This window comes from Medicago sativa, chromosome 5 (assembly GCF_051527215.1).
Source record: "Medicago sativa cultivar Bolivia chromosome 5, Bolivia_mono, whole genome shotgun sequence".
NCBI lineage: Eukaryota > Viridiplantae > Streptophyta > Magnoliopsida > Fabales > Fabaceae > Medicago > Medicago sativa.
The window spans coordinates 46823792-46837705 of NC_140753.1; the positions used below are offsets into that span (position 1 = coordinate 46823792).

At 34.1% G+C, this 13914-nt stretch overlaps 2 protein-coding genes and 1 pseudogene across 2 annotated transcripts; all 3 read left to right on the top strand.

Annotated features, from left to right (window-relative positions):
• The first annotated feature begins 3334 nt into the window (after positions 1 to 3334).
• Positions 3335 to 4711, top strand: LOC146922477 (Pathogenesis-related thaumatin superfamily protein). Its single transcript, XM_085715386.1, is given in 4 exon segments — positions 3335 to 3478; positions 3571 to 3821; positions 3823 to 4235; positions 4373 to 4711. Coding segments are annotated over 4 exon segments (915 nt in total). The 5' UTR covers positions 3335 to 3351; the 3' UTR covers positions 4497 to 4711.
• Positions 4712 to 8081: 3370 nt separating this feature from the next.
• On the top strand, positions 8082 to 11148 carry CCP2 (ubiquitin-fold modifier). The gene is made up of 4 exons (XM_085715387.1): positions 8082 to 8174; positions 8278 to 8375; positions 10402 to 10434; positions 10832 to 11148. The coding sequence occupies exons 1-4, from the start codon at positions 8104 to 8106 to the stop codon at positions 10915 to 10917; spliced, it is 288 nt and encodes a 95-aa protein (XP_085571513.1). The 5' UTR covers positions 8082 to 8103; the 3' UTR covers positions 10918 to 11148.
• Positions 11149 to 12360: 1212 nt separating this feature from the next.
• Positions 12361 to 13054, top strand: LOC146922479 (acidic endochitinase-like; annotated as a pseudogene).
• Positions 13055 to 13914: the final 860 nt, after the last annotated feature.

Below are 13914 nucleotides of genomic sequence, written 5' to 3' on the forward strand. Positions count from 1 at the left end.
GCGTAAAATTATGTTTTCAAAGCTGTTTTCAATCCCGTTTTTGCCAAATTCGTCCCAAACACTTAGACCATTTATACTCACTCAAAAACATAGTTTTCTAACCCAAAACAACTTAAATCAACTCACTCCAAAATGATTTATTTCGCAAAAGTGCTTAAAACGTCTTTTTACTCAAAACCCGATGACCCCAACGATTTCACACCCAAAACTTTTGATTCAAAACAGAAATTCCAATCACTCCAACTCAACACAACAACTTCATTAATCCATTCAAATTCATCAAAATCAAACTTATCATCTTTTGACCCATTTTTCACAAAAATCACCAAAACACAACAACTTAACCAAACCTTACATTTATCATCATCAAATTCATGAATTCTCATCACTAATATATACCCAATAACATTCATAGCACATAAATCATGAATTCATCATTAATCAACAACAACATCATCATTTTCACCAATTTAAGCTAAAATCTCTAAGTAATCACTTCAACACATATCAACAATGAAATTTAAGCATCAACAACAAGTTTTCAACAAATTTCATATACCCAAAATCACCACTTAATCATGAGCCCGAAAATTAACATCCAAAATCATCAATTTCATAATTGATTCAAAACAATTATGACCCATAAGTGAAAAACAAGATTATTGCTTATTAGGTAGAACAAACATATCCCCCTTACCTTGTTTTCTCTTAAGTTTATCTAATCCACCAAAATCTTCACTCCCTTTGTGATTCCTAGCTCTCCTCTTCCTTCCCTTCACTTGGGTTCTTCTCTTTCTCTCTATCTTCACTTCTTTCTCAACTATCTCTATTCTCTCTAGCCACTTTGTGAGAATGTGTGAAATGAATTCTAACTATAGTTTTGCACTAGTGTTATCCTTATATACTCAAATCTATTATGCTAGGTTATCAAAATTCATAATGGGCCACAAAACTCTTACCACTTAATTCTAAAAAGTTACTACACATTTAACTCACTAAAACATCTCATTAATTACCATCTCAAAATAATTACCTAAAGTTACTACTAACTTAGTAAAAATGACTAATCTCACCAACAACACTATAATAGTCTCCATTCTAAAATTATTAATTCACCCTCGCTCCTCAAATGATCAAAATACCCTTAGTACTAAAAATAACTAAGGGTATTTTGGTCATTTAAAGAGTGAGAGTGAATTAGTAATTTAGTCATTTTTAGTACCCTTAGAGGCATGCGTCGGCGGATGTGCTTGCTAGGCCGAGGCGCCTAGCACCCCCGTCTTGCGCCATGCACTTTATTGCAAGAGCTATGTGGCGCCTAGCACCCCCTATGGTGCGCCCGGGCGCTTCGGTGCGTTTTCGAATCTGTTTTCCTTGTTTTTTTTCTCTGTTGAGGTGTTTTCTACAATGTAAGATGTCTTGGAACTTGGAAACGAATTTCTCCCTTTGTAAAGTCGTATAAGGCCTCTTGAATCTTCATTCTTCATATTCCCAAGGTCCACATAAATTTTCGAATGTCTTGTTTTGCCTTATTTGCTTGATTTCTTTGTGAATTACTTCAATAACACCCTAAAATTGCTATGTTTCGGGGAGAATAGAATTACATACTTAAATATAGAAAACATTATAAATGTCCCGAAACAATAGACAATCGATCTAATACTCCTCTGCTTTCTTTGGTAAAACCTACTAAAATTGATCGAAAAACATGTTAAGAATAACGTAAGATGACATGTCATCACAACCCCCAACTTAACTGTTGCTTGTCCTCAAGTAACGATATAAAAAAGATAAGTTATTCTTTGCATTTTTTTCGGGAAAAACATACATTTCGGAAGTTGTGCTCGAATATCATTCATCACATCTACAACTTAGGCTAAACTTACCACATTACAATCAAGCGGGTCCGACTTATTTCTTAGTCATACTCTTTTCTATGATACACGTATGTATCACCTAAAGCAAGTAGGGATGGTCACGGCATTGACCCACTTCGGTCGTCACATGAATGTTCCTTTTGCTTTGTAAATTTGAGTCAATTCTAAACATACACTCAAAATTAAATTATATACACACTTTGATGACTTTAAGGGTTATAACTTGGCTTAGGTTAAGGATGGATATATTTGGGAAATTAGGCTAAGAAAAGAACTTGGAGTTAGTTTACTAATATGTGGATTCCTACTAATCTTGTCAACCTTCCTTCCTTGAATCGGACAAGATGGGTAAAACAATAGAACTATTTATCTCTATTTTTGACGAAATAAACACTTTTTTTAAGAGACCAAATTTTTTTATTTATTCGACTCTTGATTTTTTTCAATTTTTTTAAGATGGGTGATAAATTATCTTTATTGTAGACACATGGCAATCTACATTTTTTTCAATTTTCGATAAATAAGTTCTATTGTTACCCCACCCCCAAACTTAAAATGTTTCTAATTCCAAAGAGCAAGCCCAAACTTAACTTCAAATCATATTCATTAATAATAATATCCTATCTAAATTTAAAGTTTCCATTTATTAGCTATTAGGCATTGTATTTGTATTTTTTTTATTCATTGAGTTGCTGGCAAATTCATGGGAGTTGAAAGGTAATTGACGCAGGGATTGTGCCAATGTGGGTTGTGGTGTAAAGTTTGATTTTTATGTATTTAATTTAAGGCTAAATTGCATTTTTGGTCCCTTAACTATTTAGGTAGTATCGCTTTGGTCCCTTAATTAAAATTCGATTTATTTTGGTCTCATAACTTCTCTCGTTACACATATTGGTCCTTTCCGTTAGTTTTAATTAAAAAACGTTAGGTTTTCTTCATTTTCTTCTTGAATTTTTCGGGATTCTTGTTGCCGAAGGTTGATGGAGATGATATGAAGATGAAAAAGAGGAGAAGAAGATGAAGAAAACCTTATGTTTTTGAATTAAAACTAGCGAAAAGGACCAAAATGTGTGATGGAGAGAAGTTAAGGGACCAAAATAAATCGAATTTTGATTAAGGGACCAAAGCAATACTAGCTAAATAGTTAAGGGACCAAAAATACAATTTATCTTTAATTTAATAACCTGTTGGACACCATATGCTTCTTGGTTATACTTGGCATATATAATTGAAGTTATAAAACTCAAATTTGAGTGTTATTGCTACGTGTCACATTATAAGTTTGCAATCTGTAGCTCTGTTAATGGAAGTGTACGAAAGATATAGAACATGGATAAAACTTGTAACTAAGTATTAGGAAAAGAATAATCCAATTCTTTTCATAAGATGATGGATAACTTGTGTTGCTTTGATTCACTTACTTTCTTTATGCACGTATTCTTTTATTTCTTCACCTAGCTTCTTTTATATTCACATGTTGCTTTCACATTCTTGCTTGTGTATCTCAATTCAATCCTTATCAATTATAACAATCACAGTTATGGCTTTGCATCTTCAAATGATTTTACCAATCACATTGGTTCTTGCAATAATTTTATCAGGTAATAATAATTCTATTACCAAACTCAAATTCTTTTGTATTAATTTTTTATTTCTTTACTATAATTGCTAAAAAAATTGTTGATGAGGACAGGGCAAAGAACATGTGAGTCAGCTAGAGTATTCACCATAGTAAACTACTGCAAGGAGACTCTTTGGCCAGCTGTGTTTCCAGGGGAACATTTCAACGGCGGAGGATTCGTCCTTAAACAAGGACAATCCTCCGTGTTCACCGCTCCAGTAAGTTGGAGTGGCCGAATTTGGGCTAGAACTGGGTGCAACTTTGACCAAAATGGAGACGGACAATGCCAAACCGGTGCATGCGGCACCACATTAAAATGTGGAGGGGGCAGGAAAAACTCCGGCATCGCTCGCTGAATTCACACTCGCTCAACCCGATTTCTACGATGTTAGCCTCGTCGATGGCTTCAATGTGCCCATTTCTGTTAAGCCGATAAACGGAAAAGGAAATTGCTCAACTGCTGGATGTGATTCTGACCTAAGATTAACTTGTCCCAAAGAACTTTCCGTTAAGTCTAACGGAAAGACCGTCGGGTGTCGAAGCGCTTGTGATGTGTTTAACACTGATGAGTATTGTTGTAGAGGAAATTTTGGGAACCCTTCTACTTGTAAACCAACATTTTATTCAAAGAAGTTTAAGGAGGCTTGTCCAACTTCTTATAGTTATGCTTACGATGATCCAACAAGTATTTTCACATGCACCGGAACGGATTACGTTGTTGCTTTCTGTGCTGACAGGTTTGTGTGTAAAAAACTTAAACGACACTCGTTTTAAAACGGATGGAGTAGTGTTTTTTTTTTGTGAAAGTCAAAATGTTAATGGAATATTTTATTGATTGGAACTAACTTCTTTTATGTTTTGATTTGGACTTCAGGAAGAAACAGATGTGCACTTACCATGATCACAAACTTCATTGTAGTGGATCACAAGGCTTGAGGTCGTTGATTGGAAGCTGGTGGATAGCAATGATGATGGTGTTTTCAGCTCTTTGTTTGTGAATTGGATTCTAGTTCAAGTTGAAATTGAGTTAATTTTATGAGTTTGTATAAATGGAACCGTTTTATTTTCTCTGAACTTTTTTTCCTTTTTTGATTGAGGATATATTGTTCTACATAAAAAGGCACGTACGTGTCAATGTCTCATGCGTACGAAAGCTGCTATCATAGTATCTTAATGTTTCATAAATAAAATAAAAAATTAATGGATTAGTTCATTCATATTCTTTTCCTTCGGTGTAAGGAAAATGGTGTTGTGTGCCAGAGGTTATTCTTATGATCCATCCGTCTTGACAAATGCAAAACACAAACATTCAAACATTAGGAAGTTGGTGTATTTTTCATTTTTATTTCATGATTATGATTACTGGTCACGCATTTACAAACTATACTAAACTACTAAGACCCTTAAACTACTAAGACCCTTTAACATGACAGTGTAGCTTCTGTACACAAGAGTGGCTAAACGGACCAGCCCGACCCGTGATTATTTGGTCGATAACAAGACACAACAAACATGTCAATTTAAATGGTCGAGTTGAAACTCCCACTCTACCTCGCCATGTCCCTCGACTGAACAATGTGATCTGCGTTAGAGGTTATTCTTATTGATCCATCTTGACAAATGTTAAGCACAAACATTCAGACATTATATTTCTCAACACTCGCACTCGCACGCCCGTATAGATTCGACCTAGTTGTCACTTTTTTCATCCCTTTACTGGTTAATCGGTTTAGCAAATTAGTGTATTTTTCATTTTTATTTTATTTTATAATCATTGGTAATATTATAATAAATAACACTAAAATACTAAGATCCTTCACCGTGACAATCTTAGTGTAGTTTCTGTACCTAGGAGTGACTGGACGGATCAGCCCAACCCATAATAAATCAGTCAAAAGTGGGACGGGGCAGATAATATTTTGTGGGGGTTCTTAAAGCAATGGGATAACATGAGTAATGAAGTAGGGTGGCAACTTGAGGTTGAATGGAGAGATTTTTAGGCAATGATGTGTCATTGTATGTGGTATTGGAGGAATGGCTTATGAAGTTGATTTTCACATGTCAATTTATCTGGTTCAGTTTATTGTGAAGAGTGTTTGTGACTATATCATTATGCTATGGAAGCTAATAAGGTGTTAGTGAAGTGGTTTTGATTGGTTGGAAGTCTCTGTTGAAAGGTTGGGTTAATTGAATACAAATGGTTCTTGTGTGAATAAAAAGGGATTGCGGGGTATGGTGGTTTTGTTAAAAGATTGTGATGGTGAATGGTAACGGGTTTTGCTAAAAGTATTGGTAATGTTTTGCGTATATAGATGAATAATAATGGTAGCAAGAATGATAGGTATTTGATTATAAAGATTTAAAGATTGATTACTTTAGATTTGGAGGTTGTGGTTAAGCACTTTTATCCTTAAGCAAATGAGTGTCCAGTTGCTTTAGTTAATCTTGGCTACTTCATGAATGGAGAAATAATTTGTACGAGTCTTATCCCTATTTAATTTAGTCACTTGTTGACGACCGATGTAATTGAGACTATGATCTCTCGATTCATTTCGATCTAGTTTCTATTTTTTATGGGTTTTGGCCCTCTTTATAATCAAAGAAAAAGAAATGCAAACGAATATATTTGATATCCTGATGGACCGTGTGCATGGGGTATGCTAATATGCTTTAGGTGTTACTTTAAGATGTTGACCAAAATGGCATTGTCCAGTTTTTGCCATAATATTCTCTCCAGTTTGAGGATCTACAATCTACACCATTAAGCCTCATACCTCTCCTAATTTCAACATATTTAAATTCTCATGCATTTTTTTTAAGGGTTGAGATTTCATTGTTGTAGTCACTGCAGAGAATCTAGTTCCCTGGTATATAGGTGTTAATGTGTTAGTATATAATATGACAAATTAATTAGATAACATATTCATGTAGTTCAATTAATTAAGATGAAGGCCTTATGTTCTCTCAAATCTGGGTTCAAATCTTTGATTCAATAAATTTTGATATTTTATCTCATTGATAAGCCATTTTTTTTTGATGTTGGTTGAAAATGTACATGTTGAAGAAGTCCTACTTGCTTAGGATTATAAAGGAAACAATAGAACAAGACTATATGATTCTTTATGCTTTGTCTTCGTTTTTCAATATTCACTCAAATATTTTCTAATTCAAAGACAATGCCATTTAGAGTACTTAAATAACCAGACACTTTCGTATCTTCATCCATGCGTAAGCTATGAAATTGCTCGTTCAAAAACCGATTTGAGATTCCCTTTGCTTGACATAGACCCTCAAGTTTTTCCCAAAGCTTTTTGGATGATGACGTACCAAGAAAAATCGCAAGGATATATTTAATCAAAGACATGCAGATTGCACTTGAAGTTGTCATATCTAAGGGTGGACATGGTTCAGTTCGGGATGAAAATTGAACCGAACCAAACCGAACTGTTTCTTAAATTTAAAATAACCGAACCGAACTATTTTGCATTTCGAATCGAACTGACCGTTTTAAACCGAACCGAACCGTTCCGAACCGAACCAAACTATTATTATTGATACCTTTGAAGAAAAAAATATAATAAAAAAACAAACAAAATCGAATTTTAATTACCGAGTTGAATTGAAGCTGTTACGAGATTGAGCTGTTTCGATTCGATTTGGCTTGTTAGTAATGGTTCAGTTTTTTTTTGGTTCAGTTCAATTCAGCAGTTCAGTTCGGATTTTTGGTTTTTTTGCCCACCCCTAGTCATATCTAGTTCCTCCCATTTTTTGTTGTCCATGTTGAAAATGTTTCCGTTCAACGTTTTGTATAATCCTAATTGTATGAACACGTCTTTAACTTGTATTTTCTACAAGGTAAAATTGATTCTTCCATCTAATTTCTCTAAAGCAAGTTTCAGTGCAATTAAAAAGTTTGACATTGCCGCAAGCTATAATCTTTTCCAGAAAATACTTTAATAGTATAAAAACTCTCTTTGCTCAAAAAAAGTATAAAAACTCTCTTTTTTTTTACGTGGAATATCAGATAATGTTGCAAGCACAAAACATACTAAGAATTTTTATACCCACAAAATCAAAGACAACAAAAGAATAACAATATGTGAAAATCGTTAGAACCCATCAATCATCCCACAACCCCAATACACTCGAACTCTCCAAAACACCGCGAACCTACGAGGACAATTTAACTATGGGTCTTGTGCTTAGGTGCCCAGGGGCCTATGGTTAAAGAATCTAAAAGTAGAAAAATTGTCTTGAAAATATAAACCGTTACTTTCGACTAACTAATCATCGCACCATTTTTTAATAAAATCTTACCTTTTTATCTCGTTTAACCAATGCCCCCGGGCATGGTTAACATTTTCCTTTAACTATTTAAGCCTAAATTTTATTTTATTTTTTGAAGTAATTTAAGCCTAAATTTGTTGAGTCACAAAATAATGATTTTATTCCCAAAAAAATTATTATTTTATTTTATTTTTGACCAAAAAAAAAATTATTTAATTATTGAACTGTTATTCTAGCAACAAAAAAAAAGTGTTGAAGTTGAACCTTTTTGTAGGCTTTTGAGAAAGGGTAGCGTTGGAGTTATTGTTGTTGGTGAATATGGCGAACGGTGGTGGAAAGGTTTCTTTCAAAGTCACTCTCACTTCCGATCCAAAACTACCCTTCAAAGTGTATGTTATCATCATCATCATCATCATCATCATCTCTTTTTATTCATCGATCGTGAATATTCTAATTCTAATTTTCCGTTTTTTTCTTCTTTCACGATTTCAGTTTCAGTGTTCCTGAAGCTGCACCTTTTACCGCCGTTCTCAAATTTGCAGCTGAAGAATTCAAAGTTCCTCCACAGACCAGCGCTATTATCACCAATGGTAATTTCTGAATCATCATCATCACCTATTTCCAATTTCGAAAAATAATTATTACTGTTATTTTGGATAGATTAAGTTCTTTTTATTTAATTATTCTTGAACGGATTATGCCCTAGGAGTATTGATTTTGTACGATTTTGGGGATTTTTTTTGTGTTGTCAATCACGGCTCACAGAAAATAGCTGATTTTTACGTTAAGCTGCTATTTGATAGCACTTTGTACTAATTAGCGTGTTGCGGAATTATATCAATTTGTACAAATTCCGCCACGTTGATCGTTGTTTTAGAGAATTTCTTTCTCTTTGTTCCCCTGAACCCTAATTAAATAAAAAGGAAGAAGGTAAATTTTGTTGTGAGGATGGAAAGCACATTGTGGTTCATAGGTTTATCGAAACTCTAAGTTAAACCTCCGAATCATTCTGAATTTTCCTAGATATTGATCTGTTACATTCTTCACTCTCCAGATTGGCATGTCATTTTCTGTATACATGTGTTTCATGTAAGCACTGAATGTGGTCATCGAGTTTGGGATAATTTTTTGTTGATGGGTTATAAAGGTTTAGCTACATATACTTATGGTGGTGTACCTTTAATGCAATCCTTTGGTTAGCCTAACTGGATCGGTATGCTGGGATCTTTAACAGCATATCTTTCCCTAAATTTGTTAGGGGATGTGACTTTGCTCTGTTCTGTATGGTATTCTTCTCATGGCTGCTATAAGCTCTATTTTAGAGAAAGAGAGATTGGGTAGCCTTGATGCATTTTTGAGGTTATCCGTGTAGTTTTTTTATCCAGTTACTATGTTTTTGAACAATATTTGATCCTTCCCTAGGTACATTCCTCAATCTTCATGTTATAGCGTAGCAGATTTTAAAGAGTTTGCTACAAAAACCGTGATGCTTTCCCAGTTTCACTTTGTGGGAATAGTAGCCGCTATTCCGGTATTGGCCATAGATATTCTAGTGACAATAGTGGAAAAATAACAATCCAAGTTTTTTGGCTTTTTACTGCTAAAAATTCCGTCCAATGCAACTTCACCGATCTATTAGCTTTACGATAAAAAATAAAATAATGGCTTGAGCAGTACTTTTTATCACATAAAACATCCAAGGCCCTCCTCTATTTCAAGTTTCAACCACTTTGTGTGTATCTAATGGCTCATATTTCCTTCTATTTCTCCATCGCTTAGTACAATGGGCCCTAGACATTTCAACTGTGTGCCTTGTGGTGGTATGATATGGTCTCCAACTTTCATCTCTAAACTAGGGGGTGCTTTACCTTTTGGCAAACTTATATTTCATATACTCTTTCTTACTTCTACTCAAATGAAAGCCATATAAATTTAGTGTAGCAAATATGAGAATGCTGTGTTGGATGAGGGAAAATACTAGACGAGACAGGATTAGGAAGCCCATTCACTAGAACTACGAGAAGGCCAAGAAAAACTACTCATGAAACTATCAAAAAAGATTCATATATCAATAGCTTGACTATAGAAAATAAAGTGAAACCAAAAAGACATTTTTTAATTAAAAGTTAAAATGAAATGTTTTTGAAACCAAGGACGCCCGTAGCTACTAAAACATCAAGGTGGTGTTAATGAATTATTTGGTTTGGTAACAATGAGGGTCGACTTAACTGGTAGGAACAGTGTGACAGATACAATTCTTGCAGGTAGTCGTCCATTGGTAGATATAAGGACCCTTATAAGCCCCTGCTGGGACTGTGCTTTTTGGCACGTCTCGACCTTTGACGTGAGGAAACTCTTTCCCCCTTAGATTCCACAACCAAAAAGAGGGTTCAATACGGTTAATGAATCTATTGGACTTACAGTATGTTGGCAGTTAAGACTTGAGCATTTCATAAAAACGGGAGTTTTGTGGGTGATTTAATAAATGATGGTATATCTGTCTGTTGAACACAAATTACAAGAGAGGGAGATGATTTATTCTATTCTTTCAAATTTCTGTTTTAGTATTGTTAAATGCAGATTTGCTATAACTGTTGTTACTTGCTATGCTTGCAGATGGTGTTGGGATAAATCCTCAGCAGAGTGCAGGTATCCTTGCTTGGTTTACATCACTGTCTGCTTTTGAATTTTTGTTCTACGTCACATATTTGCATACCTTTTCTTTTTCAGTGCACTGCATACCTTTATCAAAGTCTGTTGAAAAATTCATCATAATTTCCTGATCGAAGATGTTTTATTACAAATATTCTTAAAAAAAATAAAATCTTATTTTAGATAATTATTCCACCAACCAAAAACAAACAGAATGATGCATTCATGGCTTTTCCTTTTTCTTTGTGATTTGATTAAATATCTGGGATGGGATAATCTGATATTCTGTTCCAACATTCTGACATTGGTTTTGTTACTATCTGTAAAATAGTTATACACTCAAATGCTTAATGTTTACTTTGATCTGACATGCTATGTTGTGACACTTATTCAGGAAATGTCTTCCTTAAGCATGGTTCAGAACTACGTCTGATTCCGCGTGATAGAGTTGGTGCATCTGACATGTTACGGGATGTCTGAGCTGAACACTTATCTTGGATGTTGCAGTTCAATATACACCGGTGTTTTATTTATATCATGTAGTTTATATTAACAGTGTCCTTTTGACAGAAAAAGTTTAATCCAATAATGAATAGCCTCCACCTCCTCCCATAGTGACTATGTTTGTAATGGAGGATTGTGTAAAAATTGTTCATCATGTGAGTTTGTAATGGAAATAGGGGGAAATATATCTTCTTCTTGCTATTGAAATGATTATCGTCTGATCTGCAACATCAAAATTTTCAAAAAATTGGAGATGTGCAAATCTCATAAAATTGGAAGCAACTTCTAATCACTAGTGAAATAGTAAATGTTTTCATTGTTGAAGTTTTAAACTTCTGGACCATTTTCCTTGCCCGAAGAGGCATGATGGGATAAGAAATCCAGATCATATACTTCGTAGTAGGAGCTTCCTTTTCAGATCCAGTCTAAGCAAAGTGGAGAGACATGTCATATCATGACATAACCTTTTTATGTATATTATTTCATATTTTTATTTGATGATCATAATGAAGTGAATAAAACAAATACATTTTATTCGATGATCTTATCGAAAATCTCAAGGGAATTGTACTCAACCTTTTGGTAGTGTGTACTCTTTCTTTGACTGGGTAACACAGCCCGACTGTTTGTAGTTGAATTACGCCGAGGTAGTTATATTGGTCTAACACAAGTGATTAATGTTTTTTATCAATGACAAACATTAGTAATTAGTAATTAGATTAGTTATTTTTCTCCTTCGTTTGTGTTTAAACTCAAGACATTCATCTCTTTAATTCCTTAACTCAACTATTTGAACCCCCACCATACACACACAAGTGAATACACACGTGAGTGTTACAAGTTTTGGGGTAGTGAGTTTCATTTCTTACTCGTGAAAAATACGACATGATGCAAATAAAAGGGAGACGTTTTAGTTAATTTGGAGTTGAGAACACAGTTTGTGTCGTCAGGACATGTATTTTCAAACAGCACAGTTTTTCAGACAAGACATATTTATTGTTTTTCCGTTCAAAATTACGTAATTTTTTCAGAAATGCGGGCGGGGTCAGTAGAATTGTATGCTTCTTAAAATCATACATGAACTTTGTAAAAAAATAAAAAATCATGCATGCACATAACTTTCTGGATATGGAGTACTACCAACTTTTGTGGTATTTTCTTTACCTTTTATTCAAACAACTTCATTTATAATTGTATAGTTTTTATCCACATGCGGTTAAAGTCATCAAAAGAACACTACCAAAAAAAGAGTAATAGCACTACCAAAAAAGTCATCAAAAGAAAATTGAGTAAATATGCAATTACCCCCGAAATTGTAAGTTTCATCAATTACCCCCGAAATTAGCAAAACTTCAATTACCCCCCGAAATTGCATAACGTTAATCAATTTACCCTCCGTTAAATTCTTCGTTAGTCAACATGACGTTTTGCAAATACACTCGAAGTTTTGCACTTATGTGCAAAATGCCTCCCAAACTTAAAAATTTATATTTTTTCTTCTTCTTATACTTACTCAAAAGAAGGCAGCATCCTTCAAAATGGAAATGAAGGCTCCTTAGCAGATGCCTGTAACACAAACAACTACCAATTTGTAAACATAGTTTTTCTATCCACTTTGGCAATGGCCAAAATCCACAACTAAACCTTGCAGGCCATTGTAATCCATGATCCATCCACAAATGGCTCCACAAACTTTAGTAAAGATATCCAAACTTGTCAAAGCAAAGGCATCAACTTGTTTTTGATATTGAAGCTGGTGAAGGTCAATATTGGGATGAACTTGCAAAAGCACTTGATGGGTTTAGTTCACAAAAGAAAGTTTATTTGTCTGCAACACCACAATGTCCTTACCCTGATGCTTATTTGGATTCAGCTATTAATACTGGTTTATTTGATTATGTTTGGGTTCAGTTTTATAATAATCCTCAATGTCAATACTCAAATTGAAACACTAACAATCTTGTTAATGCTTGGAATCAATGGACTTCAAAGTCAAGCTAAACAAGTTTTTTTATGTGTTCCTGCAAATGTTGCTTCTACTCCAAGTGGTGGTTTTATTCCAAGTGGTGTTTTGAGTCATGGATACCAAAAAAATATAAATTTTCAAGTTTGAGGGGCATTTTGCACATAAGTGCAAAACTTCGGGGGGTATTTGCAAAACGTCATGTTGACTAACGAAGAATTTGACGGAGAGGGTAAATTGATTAACGTTGTGCAATTTCGGGAAGGTAATTGAAGTTTGGTTAATGTCGGGGGATAATTGACGAAACTTACAATTTCATATTGAGTGGGGATTTCCACTGGAGTCCCTCCCTTGGAAATGTCACGAGAGGATTCAGGTCCACGTCTGCTATAACTTGAAAGCTGCTTCAATTTCATGTTTAATTAAAATCGATATGCATTAAGATTCAGATTCTATGAGTATTGGATCATCAATTGTTGCTGTTTTTCTAAAAGTTATTATCAAAATCTTTGATGAAAGTTTGCAGAATGAAGAGAGTATAGGATACAATCTCATTATTAAAATTTGTAATATCATAAAGAAAATTTATTTATGTAAAAATGGATTAAAATGTAATACATCAATAATTCATAGAGGATGTGGTTGTAATTTAAGCATCTCTTCGAGAGAAGGAAGTATAATTTATTTTAAATTTTTATTTTCAATGGAGTTGATAGTACATTATAATATAAGAGAGGAGGAGAGTGTATTTCAAACTTCTCTTAAAGAAAGAAAGTGTAATTCACTAAAAAAAATATGAAGTGCATTTTTGGAGACTTAGGCTTTGTTTCTTGGTTTGGAGGGGAATGGAGGGCAAGGGAGAGGTTTGAAAAAAGAGGAAGGAGCAAGTGGAAGAAATAGATGACATCGAGAGGGAAGACTTTGGAGGTTCATTTTTCTTCAAAATAAAAAATCCTCATCATTTGGGGAATTCAAAAATTGTATCGGAAGAGGGTTTTGGAGAATTTTAA